Source organism: Poecile atricapillus, chromosome 6, assembly GCF_030490865.1.
Source record: "Poecile atricapillus isolate bPoeAtr1 chromosome 6, bPoeAtr1.hap1, whole genome shotgun sequence".
Classification (NCBI taxonomy): Eukaryota; Metazoa; Chordata; class Aves; order Passeriformes; family Paridae; genus Poecile; species Poecile atricapillus.
Window position 1 is genome coordinate 34,731,083 of NC_081254.1, and position 26,376 is coordinate 34,757,458.

At 41.4% G+C, this 26,376-nt stretch overlaps 1 protein-coding gene across 1 annotated transcript in view; it reads right to left on the minus strand.

The window, feature by feature from the left end:
* The window catches only part of CPXM2 (carboxypeptidase X, M14 family member 2), a 67,234-nt gene extending 41,622 nt beyond the window's left edge, over nucleotides 1-25,612 (minus strand). Inside the window, exons 1-2 of the mRNA XM_058841950.1 lie at nucleotides 25,032-25,612; nucleotides 4,351-4,460 (exon numbers count right to left, since the gene is read on the minus strand). Coding sequence (XP_058697933.1) covers nucleotides 4,351-4,460; nucleotides 25,032-25,344 — 423 coding nt within the window. The 5' untranslated portion in view covers nucleotides 25,345-25,612. The remainder of the gene's footprint in view (nucleotides 1-4,350; nucleotides 4,461-25,031) is intronic.
* Nucleotides 25,613-26,376: the final 764 nt, after the last annotated feature.

Sequence of the window (26,376 nt, forward strand, 5' to 3'; positions counted from 1 at the left end):
TAATCAGCACAAAATACTATGTGAAAAAAGAGGAATTTAAGCAATGAGAAGCTCTTTTTAGAAATGTTTCTGTAGGAAAAAAAATCTCAAGAAATTTATGCTACAATTTCCCTTTTCAAGCTTCAAGTCTGTATTTTTTATTCTGAAGGTGCATTATTTCCCTATGGCCACTTCAAAAAACTTTCTATAAGATAAAAACTTATAGACTCCATCAAGTATTTAGTAATTAGAATTCCTATTAAATTTCTTTGGAGAAATGATCATTTCTGAAAGATGGGTACAGTTATCACCAAGTATTCTGTCAAATAATACACATCAAGACACTTTTCCTCAGTAAGGTGTTTACTTGAATTTTAAAATTCCATTTTGAATTTCTGGAAAAAGCAGGTTCAAGTTATGTCATGTCATTAAATTATTTTCATAAGCAGGAGACTGAAGGAGCTAATGAAAATTGGAAGCCAGGGCAAAGTCTTGAGCAAATCCTTTTTCCCTTCACAGAATACTCAAGAATAACTCCAGGTCTAACCCAGTTTGTGTTTCACTTGCAGCCAAATGCAAAAATATTTCTCAATAAGCAATGCCTTATGGAAAAAAAACCCAAAACCTTTTGGATAGAGGAAAAGAGACTTTCTTCTGTCACTCACAAATAAGTTATTCCCAAGTGTGAGAGTTGATAATTGTAATTCAGCTAAACCAAATTAGCTGCCTATGAGGTATTCAGAAAATAAGATGAAGGTTACAAATTCCTTCACAAATAATATGACTTTGCATTTTAATTCATCTTTCTCTTCCAAATTTGATGTGTGCAAGGCAGAATAAAAACTTGCTCACAATATCAGTGCCTAAAAGCTTTATTCTATAATGAGGAGAAAGATGATACTACCAAAATGTATTCAAATAAAGAAAGAAATTCCAGTCTTCTGCCACAGATCAGCTGGGGCAGCAGTAAAAATACACCAAATATCAAACCACCTCTGCTTAGATTCTTTTCCTTTCCCAGCAGGATGATCAAAAAAATTATTTTACCATAGGAAGTTTGGGAGGGAAAACAGAAAAATGCATTATTCATCACAGGTATTTATAGCAACCACTGCCAGGAGGGAAGAACCAAAACACACAGGCTGAGAGCAAATCTCCAATAATTTTGTCTTTTCCTTGTGATTTGATAATGCAGTTTTTCAAAGGGAACAAAGACCTGGAAAGGCAATCATGGAACCATGGAATGGTTTGGGTTGGAAGGGAGCTTAAAGCCCATCTCATTCCACCCCTGCCATGGCAGGGACACCTTCCCCTGTCCCAGCTGCTCCAGCACCAATGTCCAGCCTGGCCTTGGACACCTCCAGGGATAACCACAGCTTTTCTGAGCACCATGTGCTGGGGTCTCCCCACCCTCCCAGGGAACAATTCCTTCCCAATATCCCATCTAACCCTGTCCTCTGGCACTGGGAGCCATTCCCTGTGTCCTGTCCCTCCATCCCTCCTCCCAAATCCCTCTCCAGCTCTCCTGGAGCTCCTTTAGACCCCTTTATACACAAATGCCTGTGTTTGCAGACATGGGATTGCTTTACTTGGTTCATCTTCAGTGTTTGCATTTATCCAACCAGGAAAATGAGGAAGGGAAAGAAACATAATTTGACAAATTATTCACGTTTCAACCACTCTTAATTATCATTTAAGTGACAAATACTAATGAATTTTATCCCTGAAGGCAGAGAGCCTCAATTAATATTATTTTATGCCATGATTTCTCTTGATGATGTTAAATTACTCCTGGTTGTACCACTATTGCAGTTAGATCTCCAAAATATGGGGCTCCACTAACGTGGCTCATGCCCTTGAGAAATCCCACCTTAACCCCCACATTCAGGAGGAAAATCAGGCCCAACACAATCCAAGGGTACAAGAGAAGCAGATCCTGCAAAGTCTCATCCAATTCTAAGCCAGCCCTTCTCTGGAATAAAACACACACCAACTGATTCATTTCTTGTGCTTCAGATAATTTAAGCAGAAAAAAGGGAAATAAAACAAACCAAAACCCTGAAAAGCTTTTCAAAAACTTAATTATTCTGCAAATTCTCTGTGAATTGAAGCAATGCCAGTTACCTGGGGAGAGCCCTGAGCTTCTCAGCTGACTTTGCATCAGATGATGAGGTTGGGCAGAGAGAGGATTTTGTATTATTTTGGGGGGAAAATGTCCCACGAACATTGTGACAGCTCTGTGGTGATACCCAGACCTCTGGACAAGGGCAGCAGCCCATAAAATTGCCTTGTCACCAAACCTACAGCATAATTCACAGAATTCCAGTGACACCTCAGTGTCCATGAGCTGGGCCAAGTGTTTCCCTTCCTGCAGGGTTCTGAAGAGCAGGAGAACACAGCAGCTGAAATCCCAGCGCCTTTTGCCTTTCTCCAGCACGCTGCAGCCTCCTGTGCTGAGCAGCAAAGGGAAATCACCAGGGACCTCATTACCCACATCAGCCACCTGCAGGACCTGTCCCTGCTTAAAAATTCCCTCTAAATATGACAGAAGTTCAGAAATCTCCGTGCAGAGTAAATTGAAGCACTGAAACCCCAGTGACAGGGACCTGCAGCTTCTCGGTTTAGGAAAGTTTTGGTGCTATTCATTTTTATCTAAGCCCAAAGAAAACTGTTTTTAAAGAAAAACAAAGGCAAGCCAAATTTTTTTTAACAGTAGTAGTAGCTCTATGTGGTGAGGGGGTTTAGGGAATGACTGTATCTATAGTTTCAGTAGGGGTAAAAAATAATTGGTCTAATCCAAGCTTTGGGAAATTTCAGGAAGAGCAGAGTGGCATTTTTCTTCTGCTTTGCTCCCAGTAAAAGGCTGTGCCCTTGGCTTCCCTGGAGATAATATTTACAGGAAACATCAGCCATTGATAACACTCTGTTTATTATATAGATATATTATTTATTTGTTTATCATCTATTTCTTTTAACACACTACTGGTGATGACATAACTGGATAAACTTCCTGGTCTAAACCAGCATGGTCCTGTGTTTAGATAAATTGAACTTTAACAGCAACATGAAAAATAAGTAGCCAGAACCAACAGAGAATTGAGAGGTTTGCATCACAGTCCTTGGTCTTATGCCATTCTATAAACAAGACTGCAATAAAATAACCAAGCATTCCTCTAGAGCCCCCCTGAATATCATCTGCATTCCATTTTTGTGACCATGAGGGGTTTTTTCCTAGCAGAAAATATCAAATAACAGAAGCAAACTCCTTCAGTGGGCTCTCAAAAGACAAGAACTGTGAAGGCTGCAGGTGAGACCTCGCCCTGCACACAACCCCTGCCCACTCGATTGGGAAGGAAGAGCCCATTCCCACCCCTGTGCTGCTGCAGCCCCCAGCTGCCTTTCCAAAATGGTTCCTGAGCTTTCTGACCAACTCTAGGACATTAAAACAAACACTGAGAAAAATAAAATAAAAATGAGGAGGGGTATGCAGGTATTTTCCCAGAGAGAAGCTCAGGGAGATGTTTGTGCAGGGATTTTAAGCAGGGGTGATCCCTCTTCCAGAGGGAACCATGTGGAATGGCACTGCTGATTAGAGCTCATCCCTCCTCACCCCAGCCCCCTAAGCATCAAACCCCTTCAGCCAGGGAGAAACACAAATATAATGAAAGATAACAAATTAAACTTCAGAGATCTTTCACTGCTGGCTTGGCACTGATATCCTGTTTATGACTTTAAGTGTTGTGTTCTATCATGCAGAGTAACAATTTTGTAATTAATAATGTAAGTCAGAGAACAGCCCCAATAATGAAGTGGAAAACAAAAACATGAGAAATGGGAAAATGGCATTTGGTCCTGCAAAGCATCTAAACACATTTTTAATCTTAAATAAAGAAGCTAAACAGGATTGTATTTTAGAGAGATCTGAACTGAAGCATTTTTTTGGATGATATAATCACTGCTTCTGAAAAAAACTGCCTTAGGGGAAGGGTTTCACTTGAAACCACATTTTCAATTAACCATTGTCATTAACTACAGGCAAACAACAAAGAAAAAAGCAACTTGCTGTGAGAGCTTCCTTGCAGGCTGGTTGTGGAGGGAGCTGGGATGATCTCCTGGAGCTGGGCAGGGAGCTCTGTGTGCTCACAGCGCTCTGGCTGCCTTTGCACACCAAATCTGGAGATTTCCCTAACTAGCCCACGATCCCAAAGGTTATCCATCAACCTTACTCCCTTCTACAAGCCCAGTGTTTCCCCTTCATTTGAATTACATGAGCTGACAAAGCAGTCAGAAGCAATAACTATCCACTGGTTCTCTTTATTCAGCAGCACAACCTGGAGCCATTCTCCCACTTAGGAGAAAAATTGATGTTACCTGAATATTGAGCCTTCCTCGGTGGGCCCCGAGGCCGTAGCGCTTTGCTGTGGAGGCATGGAGCTGGAAGTCAGTAATTTTTAATGTCTCTAGACCAAGTGGAGGGCAATCTACAAAACAAAAGATTGATTAAATTTTAATTAAACAAGGAAAAAAAAAAACCAACAAAAAAACACCACACCAAACCAACAACACAACAACACAAAACAAACAAGTATTCAAAGTTTCTGGATTTCGGCAGTGCCAAGCTGGCTGGGGTCCTCCCTGGGATAAATGAGCACAGCAGTGCTGAGGTCAGTGAGAAATGGCAGCTCTCAGAGAATCAATGAGGCAATGCAGATTTACACCATTTCCAGGGGCTCAGATAGTTATTACAGCTTGCTCTGTGCCTCAGTTTTTCACAGAGATGCACAGGATTTCCTGTCAAGTGCTTCTCAGTACAAAACACCAGTAAAACACCCTTTTTATTTCTCTTTTTGGTGTTTTCTTTTTCATCTCTTGCTTGGATTTTTTTTTCCCCCCTCCCTGTACTCACTCCAAGCTACTGTATGAAGTTTTGTTTCTAATTAAAATCTGTTCTGGAAACTCCACTCAGAGTCCCTCCCATTTCACAATAGCATCCGTTCCAGAGGTCTGGGAGCCCAGAGAGCTCTGCAAAGATGGTTATTTAGCACAAAAAGACCAATTTTGAACCAAGGACCATCTCTCTAAGCCCCAAATTCTGCACATCCCTGAGGACAGAAAACCAAATGCCTTTCCTTTAGCAAAGCAGCACATGGAGCTCTGGCTTTGGAAGGTGAGAGGTTGGGGAAAATCTGTTTCATGATTATCAGACAAATGTTTGGCTTTTTATTCACTCACCAAAATGTCATGAGGTTATCAAAGCATGAAAGAATCATTTATGTTGGGAAAGCCCTCAAAAATCACCAAGTGCAACCATTCCCCAATGTTCAGCACGATTGTCCCCAAGTGCCACATCCACACTCTGTTAAACCCTCCAGAGATGGGGATTCTGCCCTGGAATGCACCTTAGAAACTCATCCTGGTTGTGTTCAACTTTCAGGTGAAGTTTTGCATCATTAGGCACAAACTGGCAAGGTTTGAGATTTCCCAGACTCTTCCTTAGTTCACAACAAACTAAAATCCCTCAGGAAAATGTTACAGGCTGTCAATTGACACTGCTGTTTCTCTGTTCATCCTTAGGAAGTTCTCACACAAATCCAAATGCCTCCTTCAGAAGTAGTAAAGAAAAAAAGCTAAAAATTAATCTATTTTCTATAGTACCAACAGTGATCTTAGCCTTACATAAGAGCTGAAAAATAGACAAGTCCTCATTTCAAAGGGCTTTCAATTCAATTATCCAAAAGAGAGAAGAAACAGGATGTGTAATGAAAGCCAGAGGAAGGAATAGCTGGGAGGATTTTGGTTTGATTGTCTGATTGTTTTAATTTCATTTCCTTATAGAGTCTTGCATCTTTCATCGTACTCCAAGTGGAAGAAGTCTCAGGCTCTGACAGACTCCACTGGGAGTAAATTATATCTTTGGGAAGTGCCTGCCTTTTTTAACAAGTTTGGTCCTCAAGACAGGTTTGGAAATCAATCTCATGGTGCAATCCTGAGGATGCTTTGGCACTTTGGTGCAGACTCCTCTGTGAACAATCTCAACATTCCCCACAATCAAAAGTTACCCAGATCTACCTGAGCTGAAAACTACAGCGAGCTGAAAAATAAAAGCAAGCAGGTTTTGCGTGCTCAGCTCATAAAATATCATTTAATTCAGTGTTTATGCTGCTCCTACCAAAGCCAAGGGGAGATCCACAGGTACTGCTGGGAGTTATAAAATAAAAGTTGAAAAGTCTCTGTGTTTAACATTCTGTTTTCTGCTGCCAAACTGCAGCAAAGGTTTATGGAGTTACCCCAGGTGTCACATCCATTCTCCATGGGATGCACAGTCCCTATCCAGCACTGCTCTCAGCTGTGCAGAACCCTATTTGGATGAAACCTGTAGGAAATGAATCATTTTTGAGCCTGGCAGCTGCCTGTCAGAGCAGGCTGAGGTTCCCTGCAGTGACATTCACCTGCCCATGCAGGTACGAGAAGCAGGTCTGGTTTTATTCAGAATGAAATGTTATTAATTCACTTTAAAACTGAAGAATTCCTGGGTTGCCTGTGGATTTAGGCTGCAAGATGGCTATTTCCATATTTCCAGGCTGAAAAAAATTCCCCGAGTATTTTGGTGTCTATTTCTAGAGAAATTGAAACTTAATAATAAATGTTCATATGGATCTCAGAAAAAGACTGCTCTTTATTTTTCAAGGATGAATTACTTGTGCTGTCTGTGGATGCTTCAGATCACCAGGCCAATGTTGGGAAATGCTCATTTTAGCAGGAGCTGTCAATGAAACCAAGCCTGGGCTGTGTGAGCAGGCAGGGACCACAACAGCTGATGGGAACCCTGCAATGAATTGTTCACAACATTCTCCCAATCTGCTCAAGCCTTACAACATTCCAAGTGACATCATGAGGATCTTTACCATCAATTCAGTAGCATCCTGGAATTTATTTTTTACAGTTTTCCATATAAATTAATAGGAGAACACCTGCTTCCTTCTAGACTTTAAGCTGTGACTAACTAACCAAATCAATTTTTATCTTGCTAAGAAAAAAAATGAATATTTTGCTCCAATACTTGACTGAAAATTCATGAAAATACTTTCTTCCACTGTTGGCTCCTCTTTCTCCAGGGGACATCCCAAACTGGGAGCAGAGCAGCAGGATTTGTATTTGAAGACCTTTGGATGTTTCCATCTGTGTAACCCTGCCTGGGGATGATATTCTTGGGATCACCCAGACTGTTGTTTGCAGCAGCTTGGATGTATGGAATTCATGCAGTTTTCCACAAGAGAAGACTTTTGATTTTGCTTTAAAATAAAATTATGTCTCTTATTTATAGCCATAATATTTGAATATTAACACTTGAGGAATTTCCACATGCATATGAATTCCAGTATCAGTAAAGGGATAAAAGGGGATTATGTAGATCAAAACAACAATTGGTAATGTACAGAGATGCTGGGGACAAATTTTTCAACAGAGCCTCTTCTGATCACCTCAAATTTAGTCATTATAATACAACAAAATCCACCTGAAATCGTTATATCACTACTGAAAAAAAAAGCCAAACTCCGAGTCACACTGTGAGTTTAATTTTGTATAAATTGTTTTGTTGGGGTATGTGTCCCCTGCTCCTTAGAACTACTTGAGATAACCAGGACAGCCTGGCTTTGAAAAACATACAGGAAAAGAAACTGATTTATGGCACTCATAAAAACTTTACTTTTTAAAGTATTGCTTTAATATATTTTATTTAACTTGGAGACATATTTCATGGGACAATGAAAATTGCCACCCAATCAGTAGGGCTAGCTTAATGATTTTGTATTCTCTGTGCCAGTTTGAAAAAACCTTGGCCAAGCTACAGGAACTGGACAGCAGGAATGACCAGAGATGGTGTGAATCTATTGCATCATGGATTCAGCTGGAAATGTCCCAGTTATTTGGTTGTTTCTTCAACCAGCTGAAAATTGAATCATTATAAAACACAGGGAATTCAGCTGTGGCTTTGAGATGTTGAAATACACGTCCTGTGCACATAAGGACTTACTAAAATAATGCACCTACAGCATTTCTGGTTTAGAGAGACATAAAGCAAAGCTTAATCTTGAAGGGGCTGTTGTGGCCATTTCTTCCTTCCTGGCCCATATTGAACCAGGATTTTGTGTGTGATTTGCAGCCATGGATAGGGAATCACTTTAGAAATGAGCCAGTAATGAGATGTCTGGATAATATGAATTAATTCCAGGCTGTAAAAAGAGAGAGGGCTTGGATTCAAAGTTAATGACATTTGTCTGTGGAAGAGTGTTCTTGTGAGGTTTTCATTCCAGAACAGCCTCCCTACAGCAGAGCTAAATGGCCACATCTCAGTGTCCATTATTGTCAATTATTCTTCTCCCAGGAGTCCCAGCCAGGGCACCAAGGCAGTTCTGGTACCTGGGCACTGTGGAAAATTCCCTGTCCCTTCAAATCAGCAGGAAAAACACTCAGGAATTAGCTCAGTCTCCACCTCATCTCTGGAAATCTGAATTTACCTCTTATTCTAGGTTTGCCCATATCAACACCTGAATGTGCAGCTGAGCTCTCTCCTCAAGCCAGCAGGGGCTCAGTTTGTGATCTCAGCATGTGGGGGGTATTTGAAAGCAGTTTCATCCTCATGATGGCTTTGTCCTATTGCTGCAGCATCTTCAGCTGAAGCTCTGGTCAAAACCCCACCTTTTGCAGAGCCAGCAAAGTGATTTCCTTCATTCCTGCAGTGAAACTTCAGCTGCTGTGCTGCAGTTTTAGCTGTTCTGTATCACACAACTGCATTAGCAAGGAAAACACTTGTGTTCATCTCTATTGCCTAAATTATTCATTTCTTTTATTTCCTTCTGGTCTAAATAAAGAATGCCAGATAACTCCAGATTGCCTTTATGGCTCTTATATCTAATAAAGATTGCATTTAGGAAATCGTTCTGTCCTTCTCTTTCACAGGCAAAGCAGACAAACAATCCTTTTACTTATTTTTCCATCAATTTTGGAATATGTTCAAAAATGAAAAAACAAAAATGGAACATGTTCAAAAATGAAAAAAAACTTTTTTAATGGAAGGGCAGAGAGAAGCATCACATTTCCTCTTCAGTCCACATCATAAGAGCCATCCCTGTAATCCTCATCAATTCCTACAAGTCTGTGCTGCTCTGACTCCTCATGAGCAGAGATACTGGGATCTGGAAATGGAGAAATATCAGCTTTATTCAGCCTGACAATCTCCTGTCCCAGGGGAGAGATGGGATTTAAGTCTTGTTTAAACAAAACACTTCAACATGCAGTGAAGAGGCAAAACTGTGGATTTACCTACAGATACAGGTAAATTAAGCACACAACTAAGTGTAGATTCTGTGGGAGTCAAGACTTTAATGTTCATTATACCATCCACACTATTCTTAGGTCTTTATGGTCTTGCACAAAAATTTTTTAATGAGGTCAATACCATAAATTCTGCCCTAGCAGCTAAATTTAGACGTTTTCCTATGAAAAGTGTGGTTGTTAATTCATCTTCCAGCAGCAGAAACTTTTAATGGGAACTCTGGCATTGTAATTTCTGTGGCTAAAGCTATGCTTAGGTCACAGGTATGCAAAGTACTTTAATATTGCAATGCAGCTGCAAGGTGAAATCAGAGTAAAAGCACATTTCTGACAACCTTCACCTTGCTGAAAATATCTTTTGATTACTTTTCTGTGATGGACAGCCTTTGTACGGGCTGAGTCAAACAGAATAAAGTTTTCCATTTTCTAAACAATTTGTTACATATATATACATTACATAAATAATTTATATTTATTTATGAGGGCATTGGAAGGGGGGGAGGTGCAAATTTGATCTCAAAACGTTGCTGTTTTGATGATGTGATCATGGAAGTGTGAAATTCCCACAGATGTTCATGACTCACACTCCACAGTTGCTATGGCCCAGCTTTTCCCTGGAAAAATGTCCATGGATTTCAGTCTGGGTGCTTTTCTGACTCTGCTCATATCTGAAGTGTTGCTAGCAACAATTACAGGTTCCTTCTCTGGCCTGAATTCAGGCCACCAGCCACCCCATACCCCAGATCATTTGAAGCAGCATCTTGATGCAGCTGAAAGTTCCTCAAACACATTTTGCTTTAATTTACTTTTTCTGAAAAACTCATTCCCAGAGCAAAGCAAGAAAAATGAACTTACAGCAAATCTCTAATTTTAACAGAAGTTAAAATACTGAACTATAGTCCCAGACCAGAGATCAAATAAATTAAGGAGATGCCAACATTTCCTATCTTAGGACCACATTAATTATTATTAATTATTGGCTAATGGTGCATTGAAGCTGTATATTTTTTCCAGGACAAACAAAAAATGCTGCATTGAGGTCCTCAACATCGGGGACTTCTCTCAGGAGGAAATATTTATCACAGCACTGCAACATACATTTGTGGTTGCTCTTGAAGATTTAAAAACAGATAAAGAATAAGTGAAGAATGATCTGGGTTCTTTAGCTCAGGTCTGACATGAAAGTAAATGAGATTCCAAACACAGACTTTTTCATTTTTCTCATTAACTTTTCCCGTTTCTGCTCTCTCACAAGCCCAGGTTGTGGCTGGCTCGAGATGCAACAAAACATTCAGCAGGAAGAGCTTCTGTTATTCCTGGCACAGGCAGAGGCAGGAGTTTCCAGAGTGCCTGGGAGTTTTCTGGCCAAGCCTCCAGACTCAAGAGGTTCATCTAAACTCCAGACATCACATTCACTCCCTGAGCCGCCTTCTGCTGCCACCAGCCTGGCAGAGGATGGGATTCGTGATGTGGCACAAGGGACCCTCCAATTTGTACCCACATCTGCAAAGATCTCCCCTCCCTCTACAGAGAAAGTATTTAATTTAATCACTCTGAAGAAAAAATGTTTTCTTTAGTGGCCAAAAGAACCCAGCCTGAAAAATATCGTATCAGTTCATAACTTTTTATTATGAGCTTTGACAAAGGCTGAATTCTGTGCTATTGGTTTTAAAATGTCTCCTCTGATGTTTTTTTTCTGAAGCATGGGGTGAAGACTTTCTGTAATTCCAGCTAAAGCCACAAAACTGAGTACAGCCATCAAAAATGAGAACCATCCTCTTTTTTCCAGAGCCAAAAAAACAGACTTAGCCAAAAAAATGGAGAACAAAACTGAGACAGACCACTTGCACAATGGCTGGGTATAGGACAAAAATTACCATTAAAAACACATCTTTGTGCCAGAAATAGCTAAAAATACCAGGTCACTGAGGTGTACTGCAAGAGCAAAGATTCTTCACTAAGAGCATTAATTGCTGCCATCAAAAATAAACAGTAAAACTTGGAATACTATTAACAAGCATAAACTAAGACAGAAATAACTCTGATCTTAAGATAGAACCCTGGTTCAATAAATGAGACATCTTAGAAGTGCTCAAATTTAACCACATTAGCAATCCAATTTGAGTGCATTTTACCAAAAATAGGATAAATATATAAGAAGTTTTATGAGTATAAAACTGGCTTGTGGTGCAATTATTCCCCCTCCTCCATAAGAGCTGTGGTTTTTATACAGCAATAAATAGATGCAATATATCCGTGGTGGTATAGAACATTCACTGGGCAGAGTGACAGCATAGTCATGAAATTCCTTAAACATAAATAAACTGGAAAGTATCCATAACTCCTGGTCCTAGAAATACACATTTATGGAGAATTCTGGCTGGGTTTTGAGGATTTTGCAACACAACCATGCTTTTGGAAAGAAAACATGGATTTGAGGTGGTCCAAAGGAAATATTCGAGTGGGAGGACACAGGAAAGGGGCTGTAAATATTCCACCCTGAGAACTGGAATTGCTCACCTGGAGCTGAGATACACAAAAACAGCTCCAGAAATCCTCTGGAAACACCTTAATTCCACTGGAATAAATGGCACCACTGATATCACCCAGCTTTCACCTTCTCACTCTCACAGGCACACAGGTGAAGCCCACACACACAGAGCAGGAAAAACCTGAGAAACTGTAAAGTTCTCATTAGTAGTGACGAGCCATTAAATTTTATCCCCACTGCTACAGCCACCTCCACTCCCAAGTGCTAAATTTACACTTGTGAAAGGACTGAAATCAGCAGCTTCCCAGTCAGTTCCACTTAATGTTATTCAAATTTGAATCCAGTTAAGCTGCAGCACAGACAAAACTGTATTTTTTTTTTTCCCCTCCTCATCAAGGTGGAAAATGAGTTGAAAATGATACTGAAACAGATGCATTAACTTCCTTCAGTGACGTAGCTCAAAGCCTAACACGAGTCAAGCATGGATGTGGGTAGAATCACTTGGCTCTTCAGTTTTGGGTTTCACAGACTGTTTTCTATCCCTTTAGCTTTTCTGATGTGAGCCAGAAAACTCCAGAGCCACGCTGACGGAGCAGCACGAGCTGTGCCTTTAGGCAGCCGAGAGTCATTAGTCATCTTAGCTGAGAGTTGAGATGTCATCTCTCATATCTTTATTATTAAAGTTAAAAATACTCCAATTGCCAACAGAGTGCAGACTAGCAGCAGTCTGTGTCTGCAGTGAGACCTGGCTGAGGATCATCCTTCTGACCTGATCATCACTCCTCCTCTGCTGCCTTGGGAAAAACTCATCCTCGGCGATGTGAGATCCTCCCGTCAATGTGCTGCTCCTCGGTGCCGACACTAAAGTTTGAACACACAGCTGCAAACGCAGCTCCACGCACAAGAAACACCCTCCAAGGTGGATGGGAACACCAATCCAACCCTCACCCCTTGGAATTCCCTCCCCTTCTCCTCCAGCAGCACTGGGGGAGCATCGCTGAGGCTCGGCTCCAGCCCCAGGGTCTCTTGGAGCTCTTCCTCCCTGCCCAGCCCTCGGCCAGGCTGCACATCTGGGATAAATACTCCACCTATTTAAGGAGCCTGTGACAGGAAATACCTCAAACCAATCCAGCTTGGTTTTAGAACCTTTTATAAAGTGTAAGGTCTGAGTTTTATGAAGATCTGGGGTGCCTGTTCTAGCAAGTTTAGACATTTATACACTTCTTTAGCTTTTCCTAGCATCACATGTTGTTATTATTTCATAGGAAATAATAAGAGAAATTAATAAACCCAAACACTTCTCACAAGGCACAGAAGTTTTCACAGTGCCTGGAGCTGTTGTGCAGACAGTGATTCCAGAGGAAAATTGTGTGGTTACAATAAACCTGAACTCAAGCTTTTTACTCCTTCCCAACCCTTCAAAAGGAATCAGGAATAAATTCTAGAGCACAGTAAAAGAAATAAATAAGTATGGTGGCTGTCTGCTTCTCACTCAATTAATCTTTTTTATTTAACTGATTATTCATTTGATAGACTGTGTATTCTTTGAATACACAGAATTCTTTGCATACACAGAATTCTTTAATACACAGCTCTAAGACAGCACCAAAATATCAGAAGTAACTTACACATTCAAATCCTAAACAGTGAAAAACTGCTTCAGTGGAGGGATAAAAAATAACCTGCGGTTCTTTGGATATATCTGGAAATACAGAAAAGCAAAAGATTTAGGAACTCATAACAGTGGCTTTCTGCTCTCATAAAGTGGGCTTTCTTCTTTCCTTTAAAGCCCACTATGTCCAAGCTGCTGCACCCTTGAGAAGCAGCCTGAGAGCAGAGGATTTGAGAGTCAAAGCATCAAGAAGGAACATTTCAAAAAATAACTAAATCTCTGAGATCTGAGAAAATCAAATCCAGGCTTGGATTGAAGTGTCAGTATCCTCTTTTATTAAAAAAAAAACCAAACCAACAACCAAAAAAAAAAACCACACCTCAAACCAAACCCCAGAAATGAAAAAGAAAAGAGGAGTGGAACTGTAGGGGTGCATGAGAGAGGCTTCCCTTGGGAAGAGGTCTCTAATTGGTGTTTGGGCTCACTCAGGAGACACAAACCCCAGGGCAGCACAGGAATCCCACTGGAAAATGTGGAAAATCTAAGGACAGAGCCCAGCTTGCAAAGGGAATCAGTTCCTCCCCAAAGTAATTTTAGAGAAAGGCATGATTTTTAAGGAGTTCAGAAAGCCCCCTCTGCACCCAGGCTCTCCCTTTCCCACATTCCATCAGGTGTGATTCCCTGAGTTTTTGCTCATCTTCCCAAAGATTTCAGCTCTCAGGTGACATTTTAGCTTTCATGTGTCCATTGTGAAGATGGCATTTGGACATACCAGAGTCTCTCTGTTCAGCTTCCCCCTCTCTACCTGCCTTCAAACCAACCATGGAAAAGTCACCTTATGGAAATAACTCAGTAAATAAATTTTAAAATGCCTCAAGTCCAAGCAAGCACCAGGAATCTGTAGATTTAAAAGGTTATTACTTCTTAAATGCTGAACACTCAGCATTTTCTCAAGGCTCTGAGCTTCCCATGTGCAGAAAGAGAAATGCTAAAATTGAGGAAGACATTGCTTTTGGGGATCTCTGAGAGGGTTGTAGGGAAGGTTTGGAGCTGGAGCTGGGAAGTTGGTGTGAAGCTCCAGCTCCAAGCCATGGAGCAAAGAGATAAAGCAGCTCAAGCAAGGTTCAGACAAATATCTCCAAGGGTGGGCACCTCCAGCCCAAATGACTGAGTGTGCAGAGCTCCTTCCTCCCTGTTCCAGCTTCCTACGGTCACACAGCCCTATGCAGTCTGCAAAAGATTCCCAAACTTCAATCTGTCCAAACATCTTTTCTGCTTTGTTTAACAATTCAGCTGTGGTCCAGCTCATAATCAGGCTCCACATTTAGCACACTGGAGGCCTCACTGGCTCAAAGCAAAACATGTCAGGAGCTCCAAATGAATCGGAATATGCGTTATTAGTGAGTATAAAAGTGACTGCATCCATGTCTGCCTCCATGCTGAACATGTCTGCTCCAGGCTGAAAGCCCAAAAATCCAAGCTGAAGGCAACAAATTTCCCAGCCTGTGGACCCAGGGAGGAAAGCTGAGCAGTGCATTCAGACAAACTCTAATTTTTACCAGCGAGGTTTGCCATCCTTTCCCTGGAGCAAAGTGCCCACATTGTCACCTCTCCACTGCAAAACATCAATGTGTTAATATGAAAAGTTCAGGTCATGATTTGGGACTTATTAACTCCAGTGCTGCCTCAGGGAGTCCATCCTCCTTCCCATCCACAGGAGCCAAAAGTATTTGTTAAATACAAGTATTCTGCACCTGAAAAGCCATGGAATAGAGAAAGCTTCAAGGCAAGCTTCCCTGAGCATAAAACTCCTTATTTTCCCACTTTCTAATTGGAAAGGAAAAAAAACCTGATTCAGGACTAATGAGCAGAAATATGGAAAGAGTCGCAGAGGGAAAGTTTTGTGCTATTTTCTGTCCACTTTTTCAAAGAGTTCTGCAGCATTTTATCTGCACTAACTCCATACTAGCACTTTTTTATCATATTTTTTTAAGTTTCCAGTTTTTGTAAGACAGCAGGGGGTCTACATGTCTGATTGCCATTTGGCCTGCATTCAAGCACCAAAAAAGCCAAGTACATACTTGGAATATGGAACAAATCAGATGTGTCTGCAGGATTTTGTATTCCACATGCTACCAGCCTCAGATCCCTCAGCCCCCATTCCTGAAAATTTGGCAGCTGAGGAATTTATCCATTTTCTTCTCTGAAGCTCATGCCTTTCATCCATCTCTTGGCTTCTGCAGTACCTGGACTCACTTTGTTAGCATTTTCAAAGGTCTTTGGAAGAACTCATATTTCTGATTCTGTATATGATTCCCCAATCCTTTGTTCCACTACCAGATGGAGTGGAGACTCCATTATTTATAGAACATGAGATTTTTGGGGTCCCTTTTTGTCACTTCCACGTATCTGATGAAAGGCAAAGGAAGTGAGCCACTCATCTGGGGAGCCTGCAGGGGTTCTGGACTGCAGCCCTCTGCTGGGATCCAAAATTATCCAGAGGAGGCTGAGGAACAAAATACCCCCCAGGAGAGCTGTCAGACCCTTTTCTCTTTGTCTTTTGCCTGGCTACTCCTCTCCTCATCCCTCAATTCCCCAGCAGGGTAAGAGCTCTGGGGAAGCCTCCTGCTCCAGGGACATGCACTGAAGGCTGGGACACATCCCCATGTTCTGGGGTCAGCCCCATCCTGTCACAAATCCAAATCCACTCCAGATTTACCACAGGAAATTCCAGCCTCCCTACCAGCCATCTATGGAGACCATTTATAGCCCAGATTTACTTTAGCAGAGTTCTCACTGGAATTTTTGGTTGGAATTTAAAGACAGTGCAGTCTACACTCTATGGGATAAAACTGAGTCTGTCCTTTGGGATAGGGTACTTCCCATCCAGCCTGTGATGACAAACACAATTCTGTTTCTGAAATGGCTTCTATAACTTTGAATCACAGAACCATTACGGTTGGAAAAGACCTCCAAGGTCATCCAGTCCAACCTTTGACAGTATTTTTCAGTCCATGAGCAATTAAGGGAAAAAAGGAGAAAAATCATGTTGTCAGGGGCTAAAGTTCTACTTTCAGACAATCACATAGGAAAGGCTGTTTGGCTGAAATTGCAGTTTCCATTATCAGTCAGTGAAGCATTTTTGGGAAGGTTGAGATTTGGTTTCAGATCTTGTTTGCAAACATCCTCTGTCCTGTGCATGAGGAAAATTCATTACACTATTGAAAATTATTTTGGTGGGGGGAAAAAAGAGTGTATTCAAGGGGTGGTTGTACCAGTGGTGTAGGGAGTGCTGACATCCAGGTCTGAGATCAGCCTTTCCAAAATACTTTGAACTGTTTCCTTCCCTTGACAGATGTTTTAGGAGCACCCCGAAAGTCGTGTGGAGCCATAAACCTGTCACCATAAACCACTGTATCTCTGAAGAGGAGAAAATAAAACTTCTCTGTTCTCTTGGAAAGAGGGACAAAGATGGGTTTAGTTTGCCCTCACTGCAAACAACACCTTGTCCCAGCACTCCAGGATGGTTGATGGGCTTGGCATTTCCCATAAATCCTGGATGTGGAAAAGGAAGGGGTGCTCGGCCTTGCTCTGTGCTCCCCCTTTCAAACACAACTCCCTTGAAATGGGAGGCTGCTTTGCTTTCTAAAGCTCAAATGAGAAAACAGCTCCAAAGCAAATCTGGAGACAGAGGGGACTGCAGATCTCCTGGAATACAAGAATTTGGGCTTCACCCTCGGGGTCTCTTCTAGGTCAGAAGGAATAATCCCATAGAGCCAAAATGAGGGGAAGCAACAAGAAAACCATTTAATTTATGATCCATGGGAGAGTAAGGAAGAAACCATCTTCAGGAGGCACTCAAGCCCCATAACCTAAACAAGAAAATCAGATTTAGGAAGGTCTATCAGCCACTGGATGAGCTGCTGAGGCCCAAAAGAAAGAATCTACATGAATAGAGGACTCTGGTGCTTTATCCAACTGAGTCCCGCTGTAGAACTGTGAAAATTCCCATAATTTTAAGTTTATAACTATAGAGATACACAGAATTCTCTACCATCAACTTCATGAAAGATCTCAGTTGGACTCAGTCTTTGGGAATCACAGTGATTACAGGAGAACAGTTTGGCCAGGTACATACATAAATCCAGCAGCCCCAGGCTGATGTACAGTCACACAAGAAGCCTGTCTGGCAATTCATTAAAAAAAAAAAACTAACCCACAAAATAAATCTGTAAGTAATTAACCCCCCCTTATAAAAAACTCAATTAATCACTTCCACTATCCACTTTGAAAGTAATATTTTCTCTGTCACTAGCTAGAAGCTACAGAGAAGATACACCAGGTAGCAGAAAGTAAAAAGACACGTAACCATGATCTATGTTTAACTTATGTAGACAATTTTTACTGTGTCCCTTGCTTGGCATGTTGGATGCAGCAGCACTTTTGTAATTACAGCATCCTGCTAATGCTTGTGTGAAAGCAGGAGCAAAACTCTATTACTGATTGTTATTTACAGACCTGTACAGCTACAGGTAAATAATCACAAAGAAACAGAAGATTAATCCCATATCTGGGTACCTTCACTCCTAAATCAACTCAGCTTGAGTCCCAGCTACTGGAAGTCACCGTGCTCCTCTGAAGCTTGCCAGCTTTTTTTTCCACTTATCTGCAATGTCAAATCCCAGCCCCACAGAGCCCAGGCAGTGCAGGTTTGGGGGGGTTTTCATGTGTCAGAATAGGAAATTATTCACTCTTCATAAACCAAGAGTAAAATGAGTTTCTCCACTTCTGACAAAGCAGTATTATCTCATGTAATTCTTTGAAAGGTATTGTTATAAAGTATGCTTCACAGCGTATTGGGGCTGATTCCCATTTATATGACAGCTCCTTTAAACACCCCTCCCGAATCAGAAAGTCACTTTAAAGCCTTTTTTTTGTTTGCAAAAATGATGTAAATCAGTGAGTAAATAAGGAATGAAGCCCCTGTCTTTCCTTGTCTCCATTTAACCCGTAATAAGGTGGTGCAAAGCCATGCTGGATACCACCAGGATGGGATGTTCCCCACCAGCAGGGAAGCATTTTCTGTCCAAAAGAGGACTTTAGATATCTATCAGCAGACTCACCAGAATATCCTCTGTAATTCAATTTGAGCAGGGCTGGAGGGATTAACAGCTAAACCCAAGTGCTCTGGAGATGCCTCAAGTGATCCCCACACGCTCCCTCCGATGCCTCCACAGGCACTCTGACTCCCTGTGTCACCATCTGGCATCTCTTCATTATTCTTGTTTTTCTCACCTTTTTCCCATTGCTATGGGTAGAAGAGAGGAACAGTTTTCCTTTTACACCTGTCAAGTTGATTTAGCACTGCCTGGCGAGGGCATGAAGAATAAAATGCCTTGCTGCTCTCTGATAGCGCTGCATCCCTCCCAGCACGGAGCAGACATCCAGAATCCCCTGCTCCTGCCCACACTGCGATATTCAAACCGCTGGGGAATGGAATCCTAAATGTTCCTTTTGCTGTGCCACAAGGAAATTGTAAATGTGGTGGCACCAGAAGTAGTGAATTAACATTGCAGTGTGTTTTACTAATGGCTTCATGTAGGTGTTTCTCCTTGCTTGATTAGATGAGCAAACACCCCACCAAAGACCTTTTGAAGCTGAAAATAGCCAGAAGAAGGCTCCAGAGGAGCAAGGCTTGATCCTGAAAGATGCAGCATTTTGTGGCTCAGGAATCCTCATCAGGACAATAATCAGAGAGCAGCAGTGGTGGTGACCAGTCTTTGGGCTGGCCAGTTTCCTCTGAACATCCTCATTTCATTTTCCAGGCACTGAATTTAAAAGTGCATTTTGAAAGACAAGAAATTTTTACTATATCAGAGCTTTGGTTGTTCACATTTTCTTTTAGTACTCAGTGTTAAAGGCATATATTTATATTTATATTTATATTTATATTTATATTTATATTTATATTTATATTTATATTTATATTTATATTTATATTTATATTTATATTTATATTTATAGATTTTTAATTTATATTTACCAAATAATCCCACAAGACACCACCTCACAGGCACCAGGACAAGAAGAACAAATCCAGAGCATCTTTTGCATAATAACAATAAAATCACAAGCAACCACTCTGTGAATATGACACTTAAATCCCACCTCTGTACTCAGTCTTTTGGTATTTTCCTCTTTACACAGAGAATGAATTGGGCAAGACTTAAAAATCCTAGCTCAGATATTGAAAATTCAGGAAATTACTTCTTCTACACCACAGCTTCTACTTCCACTACTTCATCTTTCTGACAGATTTGAAGCTCATGTAGCTGACAGAAATCTTCATTCCAAACCCAAAAGAAATAAGTGAAATTTGGTTGTGAGCCATGGGATTGACCTGTCTAGCCAGTTCACTGAACAGATAATAACATTAAACCCCAAGACTAATTCAGACTTCAGCTAATGAGTATCTCATATGCTGGCATTTCAGGAACAACTCTAGGCTCAGGTTGAGGCTATTAAAATCTATTCAGTGAAATCATCCCCTTTTTAAAGAGGTGTTTTAAAGAGACATTTTTCTCACCTTAAACATGAGGTTGAATTCAGAGAAGGCTGCTGGAAGAATTATCTTTGAAAGTGGTTTTCTCTGGCATAATCAAATGTGTTTATTCCCATTTTTTTCTTTCTCATATTACATTATTCATTGAAGCCATGGGTAAGGAAAGATGCTAATCAAAAAGGTTTGGCCAATTTTGAGGCTATTGCTCATTATTCATTCTTAGTCACCCAGTGTCCTCTTTTGTTGTGACATTCTTTAAAGGACGGGCTCTTAAATGGAACAGTGAACATTTCATTATTCTGCATATTTTAGAAGTGCTGAGGAGAAAATAGAGGCTGGTAGATGAAAGAAAGCTCATTAAAAGCCACATTGCTTGTCACATATGGCAATTAGGATGCAATACAGGTCATATTAAAATTCATGAGATATCCACCTATGGCCAGGAAGTTCATTCTTAAAAGTTCCTATTATGAGAAGTTAAAGGAAAAGCTTTAAAATTAAAATCTGTGTTCTAGGTCAGAGGAATGCTCCACTTTGGGCTGCTCAGAGAAGGAAGGTTTAAGAGAAGGGACACCAAAGGACTGGAAACGAGCAGCACTGGTGGATTCCCAGCACATGAGAAATTCTGGTGTATCTTGGAGAGCAGATCTCGAGTGCTTTCAGCTGTCAGTTCAATGCCTTATGTGTCACTCTGTCATTTCTTCTTTCTAGTGAACAAAATCACCACGCAAATGCCAGGAACACCCCAAACCTGTCATGTTTTTAACTTCACACGCTCTTCAGAACTTCGCCCCCATTTCGCACCAAAATATCTCCAGTTTTTCCTGAATCACATCCCTGTGATTCAGCTTTCCCTCCTCATTCACTCACTGATCTCTCTCCAAGCTTTCATTATCTTGATAAACATCTCAATTAAAGTACTATCAGTCTGTTTTTGTAAGTTCAAATTCTCTCTGCTGGATTTTTTCCAGGTTTGTCTGCACTGTCCATTTTATCCTCTCCTTGCCTTCCCTTACTGACTCCTCCTCACACACATGTCCCAGAAAAGACCTGGCCCATCCTATGCACTACACAAATTAAAAAGAAATAACAAACCAAACCCCTCAAGAACTGCATTATTGAACAGGTGGCAAGACTGCAGAAAAATAAACAAATATGGAGCAAGTAAACACTGCTACATCTGAGGAGTTTCATCAAGCCTGGGGAAAGCACCAAATGAGATGAGACAAAGGAAATCCTGATTTTGGCTAAACACAGACAAATGCTGGGCTGTGCAGAGATCCAACACTGGGAGATCTGTGAAATACCAAACAAATGTGCTCTAAGCCCCACTCTGAGCATTGCATACAAATAAACATCACTCCTTTATTTTCTAAATACATTCAGAATTGAGGTATGGCTCTACAAGAGCTACAAGTTTAAGTTTTGTAGATCAAATCAAAATAATTACAGATTTCATTGTGGAGGATTTGGGCTACATTGAGGAGGTTATTGGGCACCTCAGCCCCATAAATCTCTTGATTTTTGCCTGTAGTCAGACCCCCAGACTCTGAAGGGATCTGCCCCACAGATGGTAGCTGAGGCACCATGTATCAAACTCTATTAAAAGCCTCATAAAGAAATCCATTGATGTTAACAAGACTCTTTCCACTAATTTGAAGGGGCTTTGGACAGAGGCCTATACAAACAAGGATGGAATTAGAAAATGGAAATCTGTTTATATACACAAAACCTGTCAATCCAGCTGCTTGCCTTCCAAGGATGACCCAGTACCACTTAATTTCTGAGGCATTTAAAGGGCAAAGAGGCAGACTGATACTTTTAACTTTCACCTGAACTATTTGCAAATATTGATTCTAATATTTTAAACAAAGAATTACAAACCCACTGGCATCAACTGGATTTCTTTCTACATTAATATTTCACAGATTGCAAATACCTATATTCTGGCTAATTCAGTAATTAGCTGAAATAAAAAAATGGAGTGTGTGTCATCTGTTTAGTGCCATGTCCTTGAGATTGTTCCATTTGATTTCCACTTTGATTCAAAGCTGGGGTTGATCAGGACCAGCTGCTCAGCCAAAGGGCACATCACACATTCCCATTCCTGCTCCTTCTCCATCCCAGCTCCCAGCCAGCCCATTGTTTGTTACAACTAATTAATCCCACATGTCCTGGCTGCCAGCGAGCCTCACAAACCCCAAATTTTGGTATTTACTGCATGTCCAATAAATTAATTCCACTTCTGGAGAGGTGCATAAACACAGTTGTGTACATATAAGCAAAACACACATTCTTACCCAGCCTGATTTATGGTTATTATTATTGATATCTGTTTGACAGCTGCTATTATTATTTCTAGCTGGCCTCTTCACAACCAAATGTGAGTAAATATAGGTATATATTAGCATTCAAACATCTCTGTGAGGGCCAGATTTTCTGATCAAACTGATCCCTGGTGACATGGGGACAAGGCACTAAGCATCAGAGTTACTGCCCAGGCAGGACCTTGCCCTTGCCTGCCTCTGGGTGAGGAGAAAAAAAGAAATTTTAAATATTATAGCCAGAACTTTTAACACCAGAACTTTTAAGTAAAAGCCAAACTTTTTTTGCCAGAACTTTTAACACCACAGCTGAAACTGCCTGATACTTCCTGCTGAAACCTTCCTGTTTTCACTCACACCTGTAACAAGTGGTGACCGTCCTCCTCACTGGGCCCTCACCTCAGGGATTATTGTGCCTCTTGCAGTTAAAATTGTTCAGCTGCTCCCCAGGAAATCCACTGGATTTTCCCATGGAAGTAAATCCAGCAGCCAGATTGCTGAGCTGATGTCAATCACCCATGTTCTGGATCAAGGAGAAAGAGTTTGGTGGAGGAGATCAGTTGCTTTTTGTACCTCTGGTGATATCTTTAAAAGCTCAGAGGCTTTGAAACCTCTTACTGCATATGGCAGGCGGAAGCTTGGAAGCTCAGCTGTGTCCAAAGAGCCCAAACTTGCTGTGGAAGGAGGGATTGAGCCATTTCCAGCTGTTTTTGGTGGTGCATCATGAGCATCTCCCCCTGTGCTCAGTGCACCAGACGGAGAATGAGGAAGATGCCTGTCTGTAAAGAGAAATTAATTCTGCCCTCATGCATTGGAGTCTCTTCTCATCACTGTCATGTTTGGAGCAAGTGTGAATCCCCAAGTTCTAGGAAAATTGGGAAAAAGCCAACAGGGAAGGTGAAAGCGGAGATGAACCACAGAACATCCCACCACAGGCTGGAAATCTTGATTGTCTCCAGCACAATGAAGAATCCAAAACCTAATTACAGAGCTTTAATATCCAAGTGTTTCCCATGGTCATTAATTTATACAATGGTTTGGGCTGGAAAGGATCTTAAAGCTCATCCAGTGCCACCCCTGCCATGGCAGGGACATCTTCCCCTGTCCCAGGATGCTCCAAGCCCTGTCCAGCCTGGCCTTGGGCACTGCCAGGGATCCAGGGGCAGCCCCAGCTGCTCTGGGCACCTGTGCCAGGGCCTGCCCACCCTGCCAGGGTATTTATTCTTTCCCAATATCCCATTTAATCCTTCCCTCTGGCAGTGGGAAGTGGTTCCCCCTTGTCCTCTCATAACCCACCTGATTCAGACTGCAGAGGTGGAAAGTGGAGCCTTTTTTTCCTTAATTTAACAAACCAAACAAATGACACATTGAAACAAGAACGTTTTCAGATGATCTCATGTAGATTGTGATGACCTTAATGAGCTAATAAACCTGATAAGGCAGTCCTTGAGATGGTCCAGAGGCAATGTCATCCCCTTGGGAAGCTGCTGGCCCCTGAGGAGACAGGGACAGGGATGTCTCCTGTCTCTGCTCCCCAGACCAGGTGCATTTGCCACCACCCTTACCTGGAGTTATCCTGCTCCCTATACGCTGCCTGCCCCACAAATTGTTTTCCAGATGTTAGAAATTACATTTTCTTATCCCCTATTTATTAGTATAAAAGCCCATATTTTTGCTGCACAAATGCTAAATGAATTTATATTAGTGTTAACATTAAATTTAAAATATTTTGTTTGTGCTGGATGTCTCTTGGACAAAGTTAAAGCCACTCTACAACCCCTGACCCCCTGTTCTGCTGTAGTGATGGTTCTGAATCACAGATTTTGTGCCATATGCCCCAGTCATTAACATGAAGTTTCATTCTGAAGTAAAGTGAAGTTCAGCTGGAGGGGAGTGAGATTTGGCCCCAAACTTTACAAGTCTAAACTTCATGGACCAAACTCACTCCAAAGTATCCCAAACCAGTGAAATACCTCCCAGACAGGCAGGGAACACAGAAAGGGATTACCCTTTTGGGGTGGTGCAATTAGGTGTTAATGGGAACAAGTGGATGATAAAAGCTGATCTTGTTTCTGCAAACTTTAAAAAATGGAATTAGGGTGGCCCTTTTATTATAAAGCATTTTTGTTGCTGTTTAATTTCTTTACTTAACTAGACAACATTTAAATTGAGCTTGTTAGGGCTCAGTCCTTTCCAGGAAGGTCTCTGTTTACATATCTTCCTCTGGAGGGCTTCAAAGTGAAATCTCAGAGAAATTCACGGGTTTAGAAGTGAAATTAATTCAGAAAGCTCTCTTAGATTAAAGTGACAAGGGATAAGGTGAGGTGTCACTACACATAATCACCTTTTACTGTGAAATCTGTCTCTGTTCTTTTGCTTATAGAACAGCAGCTTTCACACCAAGCCAGTTGCCAAGTGTAATTAAGAATAATTAAGAAGGAAAAGTCCACAGACTAGCCAGAGTACAGCAGAATTAATACATTCCAAATCTTTAACTCCTTCCCTTTCAAGCAAAGAGGTTGTTTCAAAGTACGTAAAACATCTGCAGATCTGTTCTGTGGGATATTAAAACTTAATGTGTTGTCATCGTCATCATCACCACCACGACCGCATTTATTGTTATTATTACCAAGACTGCCATTAACTGGATATTCATTAATGCTAATAGTCACAGTCATGGTGAGATTCAGCAGGCTCCAAACTCTGGAGGAGAAGCTGGAAAGTTACCTGGTGGCGTTTCAAGAATGGCTTTTCCTTTTTTGTTGTTTTTCTTCTGTTTTAACTCCTTCCTGCTCGGTTTGAACCCTGGCTGCTCCTCTGTCTCCGCAGCACGGATAGGTCCTTCCTCTCCGGGCTGCTCCGTGAAAGGAAAGAACTCTTCCCCGGGATACGGAAAGGAGTAATAATGATCCCTGTTGGTAATTTCCTGCAGGTAATAATCCTGATCGTCCATGGGGACAGCCCGGGACACATCCCCCAGCAGCGCCAGCCCGAAGGTGCAGAGAGCGAGGCAGAGCGGAGAGCGGCCACGGGCGATCATGGCAGGAGCGCCGGGGCTCTATTGGGAGAGAGGACAAAGTTTGGGCAGCTGGAAAAGCGCTCCGGGAGCGGCGGGGGAAGGAGCCCGAGGGGAGAGCGGCTGCGGGGAGGGGGCAGAGCAGCACAGCCGGACACTCGGACACTCGGACAGACAGCCGGACACTCGGACAGACAGCCGGACACTCGGCCAGCCGGGACAGGTGCGATCCCCGCTGGCCGCTGCCCTCTCCGAGCCCGACGCGCTCGAGTTTCCTCTCCCTGCCGGGCTCCTCGCTCCTCCTGCGCGCAGCTCATCCAAGGGAGCGCTTATTCCAAGAAAAGTCAACTTGGCAGGAAGCCTTCTCCTCCCAGCCCGTGGCCAAAGTGTTTCCCTCCCCCGGGAGATGGGGCTGGGCACAGCCCGTGCCTGGCACCGCCACCCTGGGCACGCCGGGCACACGGGGCACGGTGACAAATAATCCTCATTCCATGGAACTTGGTCTCTTTTTGGGTGCCTTTCTCCCCTTTTCAAGCACTTCTAACTTTTATAAAGTCTCACTCTCCCTTCTTTATATTAGTTTACATACATATAACAAAAAAAAATTCTATATAACTATAGTATATAGATAAAATACTATGCATTGTATCTATTGTTTATAGATACAAAACTATGGTTTATACATATAAAACTATGTTATATATAGTTTATAGTAACTTGCATATAACAAAAAAATTCTATATAACTTATAGATACGAGAGTATTGTTTATAGATATAAAACTGTGTTATATATATAGTTAGTTTATAGTAACTTACATATAACAAAAAGATTTCTATTAACTTAGTCTATAGATATAAAACTATACTTTATACATATAAAACTATGTTATATATATAGTTAGTTTATAGTAACTTGCATATAACAAAAAAAATTCTATATAACTTATAGATAAAAAAGTATAATTTATAGATATAAAACTATGTTATATATATAGTTTATAGTAACTTACATATAACAAAAAGTTCTATATAACTTAGTTTATAGATACAAAACT